The sequence below is a fragment of the Aricia agestis genome, chromosome 11, assembly GCF_905147365.1.
Source record: "Aricia agestis chromosome 11, ilAriAges1.1, whole genome shotgun sequence".
NCBI lineage: Eukaryota > Metazoa > Arthropoda > Insecta > Lepidoptera > Lycaenidae > Aricia > Aricia agestis.
The window spans coordinates 12,497,929-12,514,899 of NC_056416.1; the positions used below are offsets into that span (position 1 = coordinate 12,497,929).

The 16,971-nt window shown below is 38.7% G+C and overlaps 3 protein-coding genes across 11 annotated transcripts in view; 1 reads left to right on the top strand and 2 right to left on the bottom strand.

Annotated features, from left to right (window-relative positions):
* Window positions 1-91: 91 nt before the first annotated feature.
* Window positions 92-2,092, bottom strand: LOC121731900 (mitochondrial E3 ubiquitin protein ligase 1). Its single transcript, XM_042121585.1, has 6 exons — window positions 1,883-2,092; window positions 1,635-1,792; window positions 1,334-1,491; window positions 982-1,252; window positions 696-903; window positions 92-446 (listed from the first exon to the last, which is right to left on the bottom strand). Exons 1-6 carry the CDS (start codon window positions 1,997-1,999, stop codon window positions 327-329), a joined length of 1,032 nt encoding a protein of 343 aa, XP_041977519.1. The 5' UTR covers window positions 2,000-2,092; the 3' UTR covers window positions 92-326.
* A 2,617-nt stretch (window positions 2,093-4,709) lies between these two features.
* Window positions 4,710-6,363, top strand: LOC121731901 (transmembrane emp24 domain-containing protein 5). The gene is made up of 4 exons (XM_042121586.1): window positions 4,710-4,928; window positions 5,058-5,321; window positions 5,774-5,892; window positions 6,044-6,363. Exons 1-4 carry the CDS (start codon window positions 4,716-4,718, stop codon window positions 6,150-6,152), a joined length of 705 nt encoding a protein of 234 aa, XP_041977520.1. The 5' UTR covers window positions 4,710-4,715; the 3' UTR covers window positions 6,153-6,363.
* Window positions 6,364-7,526: 1,163 nt separating this feature from the next.
* Window positions 7,527-16,971, bottom strand: part of LOC121731895 (ephexin-1) — a 108,592-nt gene continuing 99,147 nt past the window's right edge. For all 9 annotated transcript variants that reach the window (XM_042121572.1, XM_042121575.1, XM_042121578.1 and 6 more), the window contains 9 exons: window positions 16,426-16,594; window positions 14,046-14,228; window positions 13,353-13,557; window positions 12,798-12,966; window positions 10,476-10,615; window positions 9,993-10,142; window positions 9,343-9,475; window positions 8,429-8,630; window positions 7,527-8,181 (listed from right to left, as the gene is read on the bottom strand). In XM_042121572.1, the coding sequence (XP_041977506.1) occupies window positions 8,021-8,181; window positions 8,429-8,630; window positions 9,343-9,475; window positions 9,993-10,142; window positions 10,476-10,615; window positions 12,798-12,966; window positions 13,353-13,557; window positions 14,046-14,228; window positions 16,426-16,594 (1,512 nt within the window). In that variant the 3' untranslated portion in view covers window positions 7,527-8,020. The remainder of the gene's footprint in view (window positions 8,182-8,428; window positions 8,631-9,342; window positions 9,476-9,992; window positions 10,143-10,475; window positions 10,616-12,797; window positions 12,967-13,352; window positions 13,558-14,045; window positions 14,229-16,425; window positions 16,595-16,971) is intronic.

Sequence of the window (16,971 nt, forward strand, 5' to 3'; positions counted from 1 at the left end):
AAAATTACTTTATGTACTAAGTAACACTTTATTAAAAATTAAAAGAAATCTTATTTTACAATTACGAATAGAAATATTACAGAATAAAATAATTCATTTTTGTTCACTCACAAAAGTATCAACAATAGGATTATAAATTAGAGATTAGTCAGGACTCAGGTTAGGAAAATAAATCTTATCTTTCTTAATGTTACTTCATAACAATTACTATTAATTCTTCTTGAAAGTGCCTTTGTAACGTCTATTAAAGATCTACAAAACTAATTTAATAATTTAAGCAATTATTTACAGTTCTATTAGTCTACAGCGTAAAGTGTAAAGCCATTTTATGTTATAAATGCAGGGGCCCTTGATTCTATTCTCTCTCTGCAGATTGGGCATTTGTGCTTTATATTTTCTGAACAGTCTTCACATAGGCAGACATGTCCACAGGGTAGTAAAATTATCTAAAAACAAAAAAAATATATTACAAACAGTTGTTTTTCTTTAGATGGTTTTTACAGAGTCAAAAATAATATAAAATACAGACTATACACCATAAAATATTATATGACTGATAACTAAAATTGATAGCAATATTTTTTTAACAAACCGGTGGTAGGCATCTGTGTAGCCCCGACGTTCAGAGAATATTTGAAAAAATTTATTCTGAATAAAAAATTTTGAGTTTGAGTTTGAGAATGCAATTAACTTACTTCTTTTGGATTTTCTGTGCACACAACACACAGTTGATGTTCACCAAGATTCTTGTCTCGTATCTGTGCTCGTCGCTCCCTCCGCCCAGCCGCTAGTTGCTTCTTCAAAGCCTCCTCTGCTTCTTTTCTTTGTCGTCTTTTAAGGTACTTGTATGCAATGCGCGCTGATGCTATAACAGCTACAGTTCCAAACACAACTATAAGAACTCTGAAAATATTTATAAATTAGTCCCTTATTTTTATTTATTTTCCCATTGCAATATTTTCGGAGAAAACAAGGTACTACCTTAAAAAGTCTTTAGAGCTAGCCAGGCGTTTTAGCAAACTAGACTTTGTTGAGGTGGTGAGATAAAGGGGCAAACCATCTCTTGGTGGCTGGATTTTGAGGCCACCATTTGTTCTGCTCAACTCTCCTATGGCTGTGATGTAGGAGCCATCTCGTAACATTTCCTCCATCGTTTGCAAGCCTCTCTGCCTCACACCAGAGAAAAATCCCCATACATGATCAATAACACCTGGTGACATTGGCTCAAATTTGTCTGATATGACATCAAGATCTGTAAGTACATGTTTTGTTGGTATATAGTCAATTCTTAATTTTTTAAGATGTCTTTGAGGTAAGGTATTAAAAATCTTACCTATTAACTCCGCTGCCAGCGCATCAATAATTTCAATAGTATGCTTCCCATTGCTCAGTACAAATGGGCAGGAATTATAGACTTCATGAATAGTGCGGGTTTGGTCAGACCAAAACCCTGCTGATGTTCTAGCTATAACATGCTCTTTGATGGTTAGCCTGTAAGTTTATAGTTATTAAAAGCATAGTTTAAAAAATATTATATGAATCTTTAAAAAATACTATTTACTATACATAATATTTATCACCCAGCAGAATTTACATTACAAATTCCAGGGATAAAGAAATAGGAAAAAACCTACCTCTGAACAACTCCTGTAACAGACTGGTTGTAGTTACTTCTGATTGGGTTTCCCAATGGCTTCACAAGCCCTCGCACCACTACGTATGGAATCACATTATTTGGATATTTATTAATTTCCTTATTTATTGATGCATCAATATCTAGTACTGGTGCTGACTGAAAAAATAATACAGATAAATAATTGTTTCTTTTACTGTAAGATAAGTGATACATATTTATAAATTCCTTTTAATTATATTTATTTACCTGTAAGGCATTTAAAATATGTTTACATTTGCTCAGCTGTCTCACACAAAAACCAAGAATCAGTGAATCAATTCCTAAAATGATTGTTTCACCGATTACTTCCGAAATGAATTCCATTTTACTTATAATTCAAATTTTTTATTGTTTGTTTCGACTGCTTGAAATTCAGAACATTTTTAGTTATAAATCAATTAAAATTTTTGAGTATGTACTCCAAAAAGCCATCGAAATTCGAAAAACATTTTTAGGCTATGTCAATTGTCAAATGTCTTATGTCAATGTCAAAGAAAGGTGACAATGGCCAATGACATTCATTCCTTTTTATTTCTATTAATTTCTATCTATGGATTAAGATTTGGAAGTTAAAATTAGACCATTGGACGATCTGCGGACTGCGTCTGCGTGTATCGTCCAATGGTATGACCCACCAATTTGATATCGTCTGCTGGCATTTGTATTTGCTAGTGGCTATTTGTTGCATTTGGCAAAATTATTGACATAATATGTACACAAACAAGCAAATAAAGGCAAATACGACTTTCCACACATGGACGTCAAATACCAAACTTTTACTTGATTTTGTTTACTTGCCTATTTGACTCCTTTGATGTGCGTCAAAACCCGACAAAGGTACGTATACGTGTATTCGGTACATAAAATTAATAATATACCTAGCTGAATAGAGCAACAATCTCGAGCTGTCAAACGAAACCGAAATTGGTTTCATCTGTGTGCAAAAATATGTGTACGTATACACTTACACAAGCATAATTGAACATGATTTCTATGAGATTAAATTGTCAACGTGCGGCATGTGCCGACTAGACGTCAAAAAAAGAGTGCTGCTGTCATGTATCACACGTCTCTTTTTCTGGTGCCAGGGGGGGGGGGGTAAATTACCCAGGTTCTGGGCCAGGGGGGGCAAATCAGATTTTTCATAAGCTAGGTGTTTATCTATATTATTAATATTATAATTGGGAAGAGTTTGTTTGTTTGAACGCGCTAATCTCAGGAACTACTGGTCCGATTTGAAAAATTCTTTCAGTTTTAGATAGCCCATTTATCGAGGAAGGCTATAGGCTATATTTTATCACGCTAATGCTAATAGGAGCGAAGAAATAGAGGAAAGTGTGGAAAAAACGGGGGGAAATTATTTGAAAAGGCTTATTTGAACACGCTAATCTCAGGAACTACTGGTCCGATTTGAAAAATTCTTTCAGTGTTAGATAGCCCATTTATCTAGAAAGGCTATAGGCTATATTTTATTACGCTAAGACTAATAGGAGCGAAGAAATAGAGGAAAATGTGGAAAAAAAACGGGGGAAATTATTTGAAAGGGCTTATCTCACGAACTACCGGAGCAGTTTTTCTGGTATGTGGAACAGATAAGAAGTAGACCACGTGATCCTTCACATAGGCTATTTTTTGTGGACTAAATATTCGTCTGTGAAATATCTAATTTACGCGGGCGATGCTGCGCGGAACGTTATATTTCGCGTGGTCACGACTCACGACATCACGCGTAAAATGCTCGACCCATTTTGATAAAATTTTGTATAAAGATACTTTGAGTATCTTTATACAAAATTTTATCAAAATAGAATATAGGATAAGAATATAGGATACATTTTGTCCCGGGAAAATGTACGGTTACTGCACAATATACTTTTATGATTTGCGCGTAAACTATTCGATCTATTTTGATGGAATTTGGTATGGAGATACTTTGAGTCTCGGGAAAGGACAAGGAATGCTAATTTTGTCCCGGAAAATGTACGGTGCCCGCACAATAAACTTTTATGATTATCGCATAAACTATTCAATCTATTTTGATAAAATTTGGTATGGCAATACTTTCAGTCTCGGGAAAAAACAAGGAATACTTTTTATCCCGAAAAATATACGGTTCCCGCCAATGAGTTTCTAAAATACTAGAGTAGCAATGTCTTACAAAAGATTCTCAGAAATGTCAAATGCGTAACCACTTTTTTGTTCAAAAGACAATGTCAAGTCATATATTCGTTATGTCATTATGTATGTGAGATATGTCTGCAAGCATCTTCGAAGTGGCAACGCATTGCTACCGTAAACTTCCAATCTAGTTACGTTAGTAACATAGAATATCATTGGTTCCCGCACAATAAACTTTATGATGCTCGCCTAAACTATTTAATCTATTTTGATGAAATTTGGATTGGAGATACTAATTTGAATCTGGGCAAGGAATGTTTTTAGTCCCGGAAAAATGTGCGGTTCCCAACAATATACTTTTCTGATTTGCGCGTAAACGACTCAATCGATGTACGGGCACAACTATTTAAACTAAAGTCCACGCGGACGAAGTCACGGGCAACAGCTAGTAAAGAATAAAAAAAAATAATTTTTAGTTGTAAAAATATTGTATTTCAAACAAATAAAAAATGGCAAAAATTAGTTTTCTTAATTTTGATTTTTTCTAGATAAAAGTATATAGGTATGTATTTTTATAGATAATATACTTAGTAGGGACGTCAACATGCCCCCCCCTCGGTACGCCCATGATTGATTATATGTCAAATAGGCAAATAAGGCCAATACTTTGTCAAACATACCGTCTACACATGGTGATTGTTTGGCGAATACGTCAAATTAATACAAATAGCCATGTGAAGTGCACTGCCAGCATCATATTTCCGATTCCGATCGTACGATAGAGTATAGACGCATGTGCGGCCGCGGCATTACGTTGGTGACTTGTGGTGATTGGTGAATACTGAAGTGTCAAAACTCAAATGACAAAACACAAAACTAGGTACCTACCGTATTTATTTATATTATGTCAATGTCACTGAAGATGGCTCGAAGGACGTGGCATATGTTTAGTACAATATCATTATTATTTACGATTTTATCACTTGTAGGGGATGTTTTATCTACGTCAGCGGCACCATGGTACGAAGACCTACCGGCGGTAACAATGGATTACAAAGTCCACATAGACGCAGGAAAAGAAGACTGCTATTTTCAATATGTTCAGCCGGGTGCCACATTTTACGCTAGTTATCAGGTAATTACTAGATATTTTCAGTAAATAAACGATTTGCAATGTTAATTACTGTTAGTTTTACCACTAGAGTTCTTGTGACAGTTACTTTCCATGTCTTTGTATAAAAACTCTGCCACTTTCACTTTGTAGGTGTTGAAAGGTGGTGATGGTATGTGCGGGTTTGCAGTGCGACACCCTAACGGTCAGATCGTCCATCCGTACGAATGGAAACAGAGTGCTGAATATGCGGACCAAACGAGCACAGGTGGATACTACGCTGTGTGTATAGACAACCAGTTTTCAAGATTTGCTGGCAAACTAGTCAATTTGTATCTGTCTGTAATAAGATATGATAAATGGGAACAATATGCGAAGGAGATTGAGGAGTTAGATATGAATATCAAGAACTTTACTGTAAGTATTACAAATTTAAAGTTAATATACCTAGCGGAATAGAGAAACAAAGGCCTGAGCAAGAGAGATGTCACTATCAGTGACACTGCGTGGTAAAAAGAGACGTGTGATACCTGACAGCAGCACTCTTTTTTTTGACGTCCAGTCGGTACGTGCCGCACGTTCACAATTTAATCCCATAGAAATCATGTTCAATCATGCTTGTGTAAGTGTATACATACACATATTTTTGCACACAGATGAAATCAATTTCAGTTTCGTTTGACAGCTCGAGATTGTTGCTCTATTCCGCTAGGTGTGAATACTTTATGATTACAACAAAAAAACTTTGATATCAAACACTACAAACTTTTAAAATATTAAAATGTCATAGTTCAAATTATACTAGTAATTAGTATCATTGTTTTTCATAACATAAAACTGATTTTATTATTCCCCCTTCTTTCTTTTAGAATTCCATAAAATTTGTTGAACATAATGTGAATGATATCCTGCAATATCAGTATCATTCGAGGGCTAGAGAAACACGAGACTATAATCTTTTAATGGACAATAATGCCTATGTGCAAAGGTAAGAAAATTACAATTTAATACAGTCCATGATTTCCCATTTATTATATTTTACATCTTTTTACTTTTTCTATATTTAAAAAAATACAAATTTGAACTACCAAGTGTATACTAATGATCTTACATAACTTTGCTATTTTTCTTAATTTCAGGTGGTCTATTATCCAAATACTTACAATAGCAGCTACAGCAACATTACAGGTGTATTTTGTCAGAAAACTGTTTGAAGTAAAAGATAATTCTTCCAAAACAAGAATATGAGCACAGTTAGACCTGAAACTTGAAAATCATTCCTTACTGATTTCTAGACTTCTGATCTCTTCTTCTTTCTCATTTATAAGTTTACAATTAATTTAGACCTGCATCCTACACTATAGATAGTACATTAACATACTCAGTTACTTTTATGTTGCAATTTAGAGAAATAAGCGGAAAGTGTTGTACATTGAAATGCATTTTTTTTTTATTTTTTTTTTACTTTTATAATACTTGATTAAATCATAGGTACATAATATATATAAATGACAAACAAATTATTATAAATAAAATGAGTTGTTGACGGAAATACATTTTTAAATATATTTTTACTCTTAATTTCTCCATTATGCATTTATAATCTTAAGATCTTAAAATTTAATTAAATTTTAAATAATAAATCATGGGCAAATAATATTTAAAGTACACGGGCGATTTGCCCATGTCAAATTAAAAAAAATAAACAGTGCAAAAGATGAAATAAGAAACCTTTTTATATGGAATTATTTTATTAGATACCAATACTCTTAATGGTAATTACATTATGCAAAACTAAACCAGTACTTTTAAATTACCGGTGTATAATACACGAAACTTGGTACGTGATCCACAAAAATATTAAGTAACTATTTATTACATTATTTGAAATTGAAAATGGGAATGTTAAAAATACGAATACATCGCTTATCTGCTTATGACTAGTTAATTTTTACAGCAAATAAGCAAAGAAAAACATATTATATGTAGATAATAATTATTGAAACACTTTAAAATCTTAAACAACAAGTAAACTAAAAATTCACTTTTAATAAATTATTGTATGTCAGTGAATTCATGATACAGTTGATACTTAATTGTGTAAGATATTTAAAGCGTCTTTAACTAAGTAAATATAACGCATAAATAAACTAAATCACTTAAGATTTTCTGTACATTAATTTCTGTGAATCTCATTCGTAACTGTACATTTCACGATACATCTAAGTACTAAGTCATAAAATTTCATAAACATTAAATGTAAGCACCACAAATTCAAGTTATCTACACAACATTACAAGCAACGACGTAAATTGGTCGAAAAATATTGTCTACTTAAATAAGGCAGTGCGGGACGGACACAGCTCAATACACTTCTATAAGAAATATAATCTTGTAAATCGCATATATAGTGTGTTAGTGTAAACACAGTTATCCTTGAAACCATAAAATGAGCGCGTCAAAATGAACAACTTTTTCTACGAGAACAATGCTAGGAACTAATTGTCTTCATACCCATATGGATGCCCGGATCAGCAATTTGTATGGGTATGAAGACGGATTTTTTTGAGTTCCCAGCATTGTTCTCATAGAAAAAGTTGTTCATTTAGACGGGCTCATTTGATGGTTTCAACTTTCAAGGATAACGGTGTTTACACTATCATCATCATCTTCTTGTATTTAGGCATTTTCATTATCAATCTGACAACAGTCTTATAGGCGGTAAGACTTACAAAAAATAGATTCTCATTTCATCACAAGACAATTAATAAATATTTAAATTAAGTATTCTTTTGAATAACTTTTTCTAATTTTGTTTATCTGCTTTGCAAGTTGGCACTTTGCCGCTAATAACATTATCTCACCGAATCTACTATCGCTTTTTTTATCTACTCCACAAAAAAAAAACACAGAAATACGTCAAATATCTAGAATGGAAATCATTCCTTCTTGTCCAAATACGCATCTTAAGTGTATAATATCTTCGTCATTTTACATTACGAATTAGGTATTTCTTCTTTATCCTTAAAGTACGTAGGTAACACGACGTATTTACGTGATGCATCTATAAGAAATAATTTCTTCTTTTCCAAATATCTACATCATGCAATAAGGGATCATTTCTTCTTCTGTCCCAAGTACGTCCCGGACAGTGCGAGTAGGCGGTACCGCTGTCGCAGGTTGCGTGCGCGCACGTGCGGCGACGCTATCTCCGCTGTATACGCGCCCGGGAACCAACCAGATTCGCCATCGCGCGTCCGCTCGCCGTAGTACCAACCTGTGATGTTTAATTATTATTTAATGGTTGAATATTAAAAACTAAAACACATATATTAAACCCACAAGGAAATGCTAGCAGTTAATGATTGCGGTGGCTTAGTAATTAAAAGTGTACAGTAAAATTGTTTCTTTTGACGTTATGGTGTCCACGGTGTATGTATTTTGGCTAAGTACTTACCAAGCCGCTATCTACGCTATAATTATTAATAGTCATTATCAAATAAAAATATAGAAATACTACTGACCTTCACTAGTCTTGCGCGTCACGTTGACCACGTCACCCTCGTGCAGGCCCAGCTCGTCGGGCTGTGCGGGCGAGTACGCGTACAGCGCCGCCACCTGCGGGCAGTCCCACCCCGCGTACACGGCCTCGCCCGCGCCCGCCGCCGGCGCCGCCAGCGCCTCCCCCCACCTCGCCGCCGCCGTTTCGCTCTCGCACGACATTAACTGTGAGATGGAGAATGTAATTGTTAAGTACAGTTACTAAGTACTAGCTATCAATTATCACTCTTGCATATTATCGTCAGCCATGTGTAAAGATACAGAAAATGACGATAATCCGCGTATGCACTAGGTAACATACTAGGTACATGAGGGCAACTTGCAACCAACATGATTTGTTAATCAGTGTTGTTAATATTTTGTCTTCTAAATAATCATGCTGAGCGCTAGTTGAAAACGTCGCACGCAGGTATGCAACTATGTTGCGCACGGGGCATTACGTGTTTTCCTACAAAATATTATGTTGTCTAGTTGTTTGCCGGCATAAGAGGGGGAAACGATTAAACGTTGGTAAACGATCAATTGTATTATGATCCAAACTACTGGACCAATCTCGAAATTTCAGATTGCCATCCATACTAATATTATAAATGCGAAAGTGTGTCTGTCTGTCTGTTACCTCTTCACGCCCAAACCGCTGAACCGATTTTGCTGAAACTTGTATGGAGATACTTTGAGACCCGGGAAAGGACATAGGATACTTTTTATCCCGGAAAAATGTACGGTTCCTGCTAATATGCGATAAACTGATTTTGGCGCAACGGAGTTGCGGGCGTCATCTAGTTTAATATAAGCTGTTATCGGTCGCCTCTTGGTTTCGACGAAAGTAAAAGCATGTAACAGGAGACAGCAACATCTATCTATCTCGCTCACTCACCATCTCGACGGTGCGTCCCTGGTGGTTCTCCAGCAGGGTCAGCAGTAGCGCGTGCTTGGCCGGCACCGCGTCGCTGGAGCACACCTCCACTAGCGAGCGCGGGCAGTGGTCCACGCACACGTATACATCCTCGCTATAATGACAATATTAGACGTGGTTATAGAAATGTGAGACCTAAAATATTATAAGGATCTTAGCGTAGTTATTGGGATAAATAAAGCTCGTTTGTGTCAAGAGATACAATGTTTGCGGGAGCGCACACCATTTTCTACACGCACCCCCATTTTAAATATTTTGATGAATTTATAACATATAAAAACTACGTTACGTCACACGACGCCCCAATCCCGTCCGACTATTTGTAACGCATTGCGGCATTGCATCTTTTTATAAGGCTCCCTGAGTGATTCTACTGGATGCCCAAAGGTGCCAAAGGCAACAATCGTACATAAAGTTCGGACCGCAAATCTAACTACTTACCGAGATATATATATGCGCGGATTGCGGACTTAACTATCGCGGTAAAATGGTATAAAAATAATAATATTTTATTTATTTCTTTTAAAAATTACAATATGGTAAGGCGACTTGGGTAAACAACAATTTCGTCTACTTTTGAGACTTAAGGCGGTCTTCAAACAACACCTCACCCTTTCTTCTTAGTGATGACGAGGTGGTCATTAAACAGGAACAGGTGTAGCGGGGTCTTGTGGAACTTCTTGCCGAAGGTCAGTTTCAGCTCGTCCGTCTTCCATACCAGTTGGGTCATCTCACCAGACCTCACCAACCAGCGGATCGGCCTGAAAATAGTTAATAAAAAATGAACACGTGGACTAACCCCACCAAATTTTGGTGGGATTATAAGCCCAAAGGATAAATTATCATGACCAACGTAAAACGTTGATGCGCAATCAAAAAACCATCACCAATATTAAAGTACAGTCACAACTCACATGAACAACAAATGTATAATAATTTTTAATCACTCTAGCGGCTAGAGTCTAGCCAGTGAAACACAAATCGACATATTCTGTGTGTAAATTTACATACAAACGTAAAACACATTTTATGTGTAAATAAAAAACTCTTAACAAAAACAGTAATAGTGAAAATAATGCTATAATTATATTCACTTGCGATCCCTCCGAGAGCACGCGGGTCCCAGGTTGGGCGGGTTCCGTAGAGTGCTGGGCATTTCGATGATCTGCGACAACCGCCATAGCTCCTCTATACGCTCCGTGTTGCGTGCACCTTCGTTGCATTGCGACACCAACTACAAGAAATATATTTTGTTCAAGAATAGTCAATAAAAACGCTCCCCTTTTAGGTTATGGAAACCAAAGGGTAAAAACCTAACTTGAAACTTGAATTCTGAAAACTACTTAGTTTCCCGAGATAGGACATTTACTAATAAAGTAAAATTTAATTTTTAATTTTTTAATTAATCGTTAACAAATTGGTGCAGCATCAAACTCTAAAAATTTAAATTAAGTTAAAGCTCTGGTTAAAGTCAACCGTCTAACGGTGTTACGGCCGCACTGACAGATTTCATGATTACTTACGTAGTTACTTAACGTAAGTAAAGCAAAGCAAGTTAGGGCGTTTTTCCACATGTCACGACACGATGCCGCAAAATGCAGTGACGACTCCGGGCGCCATACATTTCTTATTTCTTATTTTATTTTACCATTTATTTCAGGCATCTAGGCCCATAATACAAATACCTTACAGACTAACATACATATTCATATTATAATATAATATACCTTAACGACTAACATACTTATTATTATTATACACTTAAAAACTACACTTTGTCACGTGTTTACGGCTACGTGACGCGCTTCATTCCGGAGTCTCCCCCGGAACCTCCGGTAGACCACTCCGGCGCCTCAAAGGTCGAATTTTTTCTTGAAAGAAGATTCGTCGGTAGTCGGTACTCTCACCACAAAGGAACTAAAGTTAATTTTGTGGCGAGACTGCAGACGCTCGACCCTCAAGCGTAGTGTCGTCTTCTTCTGGATGTATTCCACGACGTCTTCGACCTCCATGGACCAGTGCAGGCGGGATATGTACAGGGGTGTCGCGGGGACCTCTCTCCGCAGACGCAGCTCAGGTACATATGGCGCGGTGCCGCGATGGTTGCGGGCGGCGGGCTTTTTCTTCCTTCTCTCCACCAGTGTGAAGCCCTCCTCATCGCACCCCCTGCTCTCGTCCTTGCCAGGTCGAGAAGACTCCACCTTACGGCTCTTCGTAGCCTTGCAGCGGCTCTCCTTAGTCTTGCGACTCTCCAGAGCCTTGCGGCTCACAAACTCCCCATTTGTTTTCGCCCGCGGGGGAGGTGCGGGGCGACCAGCAACAGTGCGTAGTTTTGCTGAGTCGCCTGGGGACTCGGCGTCGGCGCAACCGGGAGGGGAGCGCGGGCGCGGGCGGCAGTGGCGGCGTTCGTTGACCCGTCCGATAATGCTGACGGGCTAAACGTGCTCGCTTGTGCGCCACGACGAGTGGTGACGTATGCGACATCAGGTGACCCACATATTGAATTACCGCTTTTTAATTGCGATAATTCAATACGTAAATCACTGATCGTAGACTCTGATGCCTGCAATTTACCCCGAACTCCAGCCAGCTCCTCCTTCAGGAACCTGATGTCCTTCAGTAGGCTGACGACGTCGACGTGGTCCAGCGTGACGGGTGGCAGCTTGTGCAGCTCTTAGCCACAAAAACCGGCACCTCATCCGGATCCGTCTGCTTCAGCAGGGAGATGATATCCTGCACACTTCTTTCCGTTCCGTCTCTTCGCCGCGACGGCATGTTCGCGCTCTGGCCGAGCGTCTCATACAGCAGCTGCTTCCCCTTGCAAATCTCCTGGTGAAGGAGGACTTGCAGATCTGCATGATGCTGACCTCGTCCATGGTGTCGATGGCGTGCTTGGCCACGAGCACCATGGTCACGTGCAGCGGCAATGTGCCGCGCGATTCGCAAAAATATAATGACTTTTGCTGCGTGTGTAACGCGGAGCACGACCGGTCGCTAGCTCAACACAATACACACGATGACGCCGCACAGCGCGACACACGATTTTCAGACGACAATAAAAGGTCAGATACTGCTTTATTGTCACGTTTTTCCCCTCCTTTTACTATGGATTTAGCGACTGTTTAGAGCCTATTTCAACTTGCACACTATGGACTGATTACTGATATGACCTATAGATATGAACTACTAAAGCGAATGCGGTGTCGCCGCTGATATATCAGTGAGAAAGCTCGTGGGAAAGGGAATCTCGTGGGAAAACGTCGAAATGACAGCCTGTGTATCGTGTGTCATATAGTTCTTAAATCGTGTCGTGTCGTGGCTCGGGGGAAAACGCCCTAAATGTCTCCGAGTGCTGTCGTAAAAACTTAACGTAAGTAAATCAAGTTAGAGTCAACCAATCTAACGAATACACTCACGTCATTGAGCGTAGCCAGCGCGCGCATGCATCCGTCGTACTCGTGGTCTTCGGGCTGCAGGTTCCGCAGCACAGCATCCAGCAACAGCGGCAGCCGCGTCACTCGCTGCATCGGCAGCAGCAGGAACGAGTGGAGCGACAGCGACTGACATGCCGGATGGGACTCCAGTCTGAAGAACAAGGGTTTAGTGAGTTATCGTTGATACAGTAGAGGGCGCCTTTGTTATGTAGTAATAGTCGCATATATCGTAGCAAATCAAGGCACTGAATGCAAGTCATACAGCATACGGCATACCCGATGATTTGTATAATGTATTCGGTTTTGAAGAAACCGCCAGATCACAGTTTAGGACAGCAGAACATCATCACATTGCTTTTGCATGTGGTTATAAAGAGGGATTTCGATTACAGTATACTGTTATACATGTTATAACATAATTCTTTTCACTTCATGTTTGGTAAGCCTAGGTGCTTGCCTGCATAAATACAAGGGGCGCGTCCATTTCTGTCTCTTTTTATCTCGTTATAATTATAGTGTAGTGTATTGCTATCTTACCTCTTTAGCGCGGCGGCGAAAGCGGGTCTCTGTCGCAGGCGAGCCAGCGCTCGTATCATGAGCGCCTGGTGCTCGCAGTACTTGACGTATACGCGGAACCTCGCGGCCGCGTGCGAGCGGACGATGTCGCAGATGCCGTGTAGTAGAATGTTCTCCTGCCAGCACTTCTCCAAGTCCGCCATTAGGATTTGCGAGCACTTTCGCACTGGAAAATAAATAAATCAGTCAATAAGAGTGATAGACAATAGTTACATTAAGGAAACATAGGTATGAGTTGTGTTCATGTAACTGTAGCACTGCCGGGTTTACGGCTGTACCGCAGGCTGTACTCATTTGAGATATTTAATGATTACCTAACTATGATTTAATGTAAAGTTTGACAGACAGAAGTGATGATGATGAAGGAGGCGTGTTCTGTCGAGGGTCACCAATGTGGGAATATGCGTGGCCACCACAAAGGAAGATCTTCCGACCGAGCGAGGTGTTATGCTCGGTCAGGCCGGCCCACGTGATACATTTCAGCTGTCGTATATATACCGACGCGCTCAGAAAACTTCGATAGCGCGATGCAGAAATGTTAGGCGAATTGTGGGTACCGCCACAAAAGTAATCATCTGATTTCTTTAAATGCGGCCTTTAGGCACCACTCTTGGCGAGAATTTAACATTTTTAAAGCATTATAAGCCATATTACCGGGTAGTATGGTGGAGAACAGGATGTCCCAGTCGGCGGGCGGCAGCACGTGCGGGTCGCGGAAGGCGGGGTGCGACGCGAAGTGCGTCTCGAGCACGCTCAGCGAGTTGAGGTACGACGCCTCTGACGTCAACAGCTCGAACTTCGCTTCTTGGAGGCGCTTCTGAGCGGGGGCCAGGGAACCTGAAGATAGGATTTGGTAGTTAGCTATTGTTTACATTATTTACTTTTTAAAAAGGCAAGGAAAAGAAAATTAGAAATAAAGAAAATGGGGTTTGCAGTTTTTTTTTACTAAAGTCAAGATGATTTCAAATTTTCATTCTTCGTTTTCATCGTTTTAAGGTTATTTTGTTGTCAGCTAGAATCGACACTGCTAGCCTGTTGGCTAAAGGGTTCGTGTGTGTTGTTACACACACGAACCCTTTTATTAAATTAAATTTTATTTTATATTAAGTATGTAGATTGTAAATCATAGTCTTGCTTTTAGAACATAACAGTTATCGAATTTTCAAAACGATACATTCAATCCATACTAATATTATAAATGCGAAAGTATCTCTGTCTGTCTGTCTGTCTGTCTGTCTGTCTTGCTTTCACGCCAAAACTACTGAACCGATTGCAATGAAATTTTGTATACAGTTATTCTAGAGTCTGAGAAAGGACATAGGCTACATTTTGATGTGGGGAAAATATCTTATTTCCATGAAAATATCGATGAAAATGAATTCGCATTGCGCGTGGCCAGCGCTCATCCCGGGGGTCCTGGGTTCGAGTCCCGCAGGCGGAACAAAAAGTTTTCAATGTTCCTGGGTCTTGGATGTGTATTAAAATAAAATTTCAAAAATCTTAAACATATTTTATGTATAATATTATAAAAAATCCAGAAATATATCGATGGAATGAAAATTTTAGTTCTAATACGATTCAACAGATGGCGTTTTATTTTTTACTTTATTGTAACATAGAACTAATCATACTTATTAGTTAGTATGTTTTTGTTTATAGTTTTTAATACGTTAGAATATTATCTATACTAATATTATAAATGCGAAAGTATCTCTGTCTGTCTGTCTGTCTGTCTCGCTTTCACGCCAAAACTACTGAACCGATTGTAATGAAATTTTGTACACAGATAGTCTAAAGCCTGAGAAAGGACATAGGCTACTTTTTAACTGGAAAAGGGGGTTGTAAGGGGGTGAAAATGCGTAAATTTGGTCAAATTAAGTTAGTTTCAAAAACTCAAAATAGATGGCGCCAAGAGTCCCCTAGATCGCGCTATTGCTTGCTCATGCGTATTTCTATAAGAGGTGGTACCATGTTAAGCTAAATTTTTCGATTCTTTCGATTGTTATACACGTTCTATACTAATATTATTATTATAAATGCGAAAGTATCTGTCTGTCTGTCTCGCTTTCAAGCCAAAACTACTAAACCGATTGTAATGAAATTTTGTACACAGATAGTCTAAAGCCTGAGAAAGGACATAGGCTACTTTTTAACTGGAAAAGGGTAAGGGGGTGAAAATGCGTAAATTTTGTCAAATTGAGTTAGTTCCAAAAACTCAAACTAGATGGCACCGAGAGTCCCCTAGATCGCGCTATTGCTTGCTCATGCGTATTTCTATAAGAGGTGGTACCAAGTTAGGCTAGGTTTTTCGATTCTTTCGATTTTTATACACGTTATTAACTAAGAACTCACCTACCAACTTAGATTAGATATCAAATTCAAAAACAACAGCGCCAAAACTACTGAACCGATTGTAATGAAATTTTGTACACAGATAGTCTAAAGCCTGAGAAAGGACATAGGCTACTTCTTACTGGAAAAAGGGGTCGTAAGGGGGTCTTTATGCGTAAATTTGTTCAAATTAAGTTAGTTCCAAAAATTGGAACAGATGGCGCCAAGAGTCGCCTAGATCGCGCTATCGCTTGCTCATATGTATTTCTATAAGAGGTGGTACCATGTTGAGTTAATATTTCGATTCTTTCGATTGTTATTAAATAACTCACGTACCAACATAGAAATCAGAAACAACAGTCTACCAATAATAAATACTAAATAGTTTATGGCCTATGGGTATTGGCTATTGGGCAAAGCTAAAGTTGTGTAATGTATTATGCAGCTAAGTTGTGTACCGCTAAATAAGCTTTAAAAGGTATAAAAAAGTTAAATTAAAAAAAAATCATATTATGTGCACACTACACGGCTGTTTTGGGTATCTCGATTTAAGGGGTACCAGGGTTTTAAAAAGCTTTTGACACCAATTTTATTGACACCGCGCGCTATAAACTGAAGTCCACGCGGACGAAGTCGCGGGCAACAGCTAGTACGTTATAAATCTAAAGCACACAAGCTTTTAGCTACATATTTTTATACTCACTGAGAACAGCGGAGTTGAGGACTTCGGGCACCTCGCACCACAGCGTGCGGGCGGGGCCGCGCGGCGCGACGAGCGCCATGGCGGACGGGCGGGGGGCGGGGCCGGCGGGGGCGGGCGTCCCGCTCGAGTACGCGTCCGAGTCCGAGTCGCCGATGTCACGACACACCGACTGTGAAAACAAAAACATCATTACCATCATCATCATATTACTGAACATGTATAACTATCAGAGAAATTGATACGTTGTTTGGTCCGATTATGTAAGACGTTAGCATGTTCAATGTTAGCTATGATCTATCCGCTGGATTTGACATAACGCGACCAAATAACGCAGATCCGCCATTTGCCCATGAATCAACTTCTCTGATATTAAAATAAACAATTATTCCAATTTCAAAATGAAGATTTGAGAATACATACAATGCAATAATATTAGTCAGCAAACTTTTGGATAGCAACTGGTGCAGACTGCAGAGGGAAAATTGGCAATGGCAATAATCCCTAGTATTTGATACTATTTAACTATATTAAAACATAATATAATAT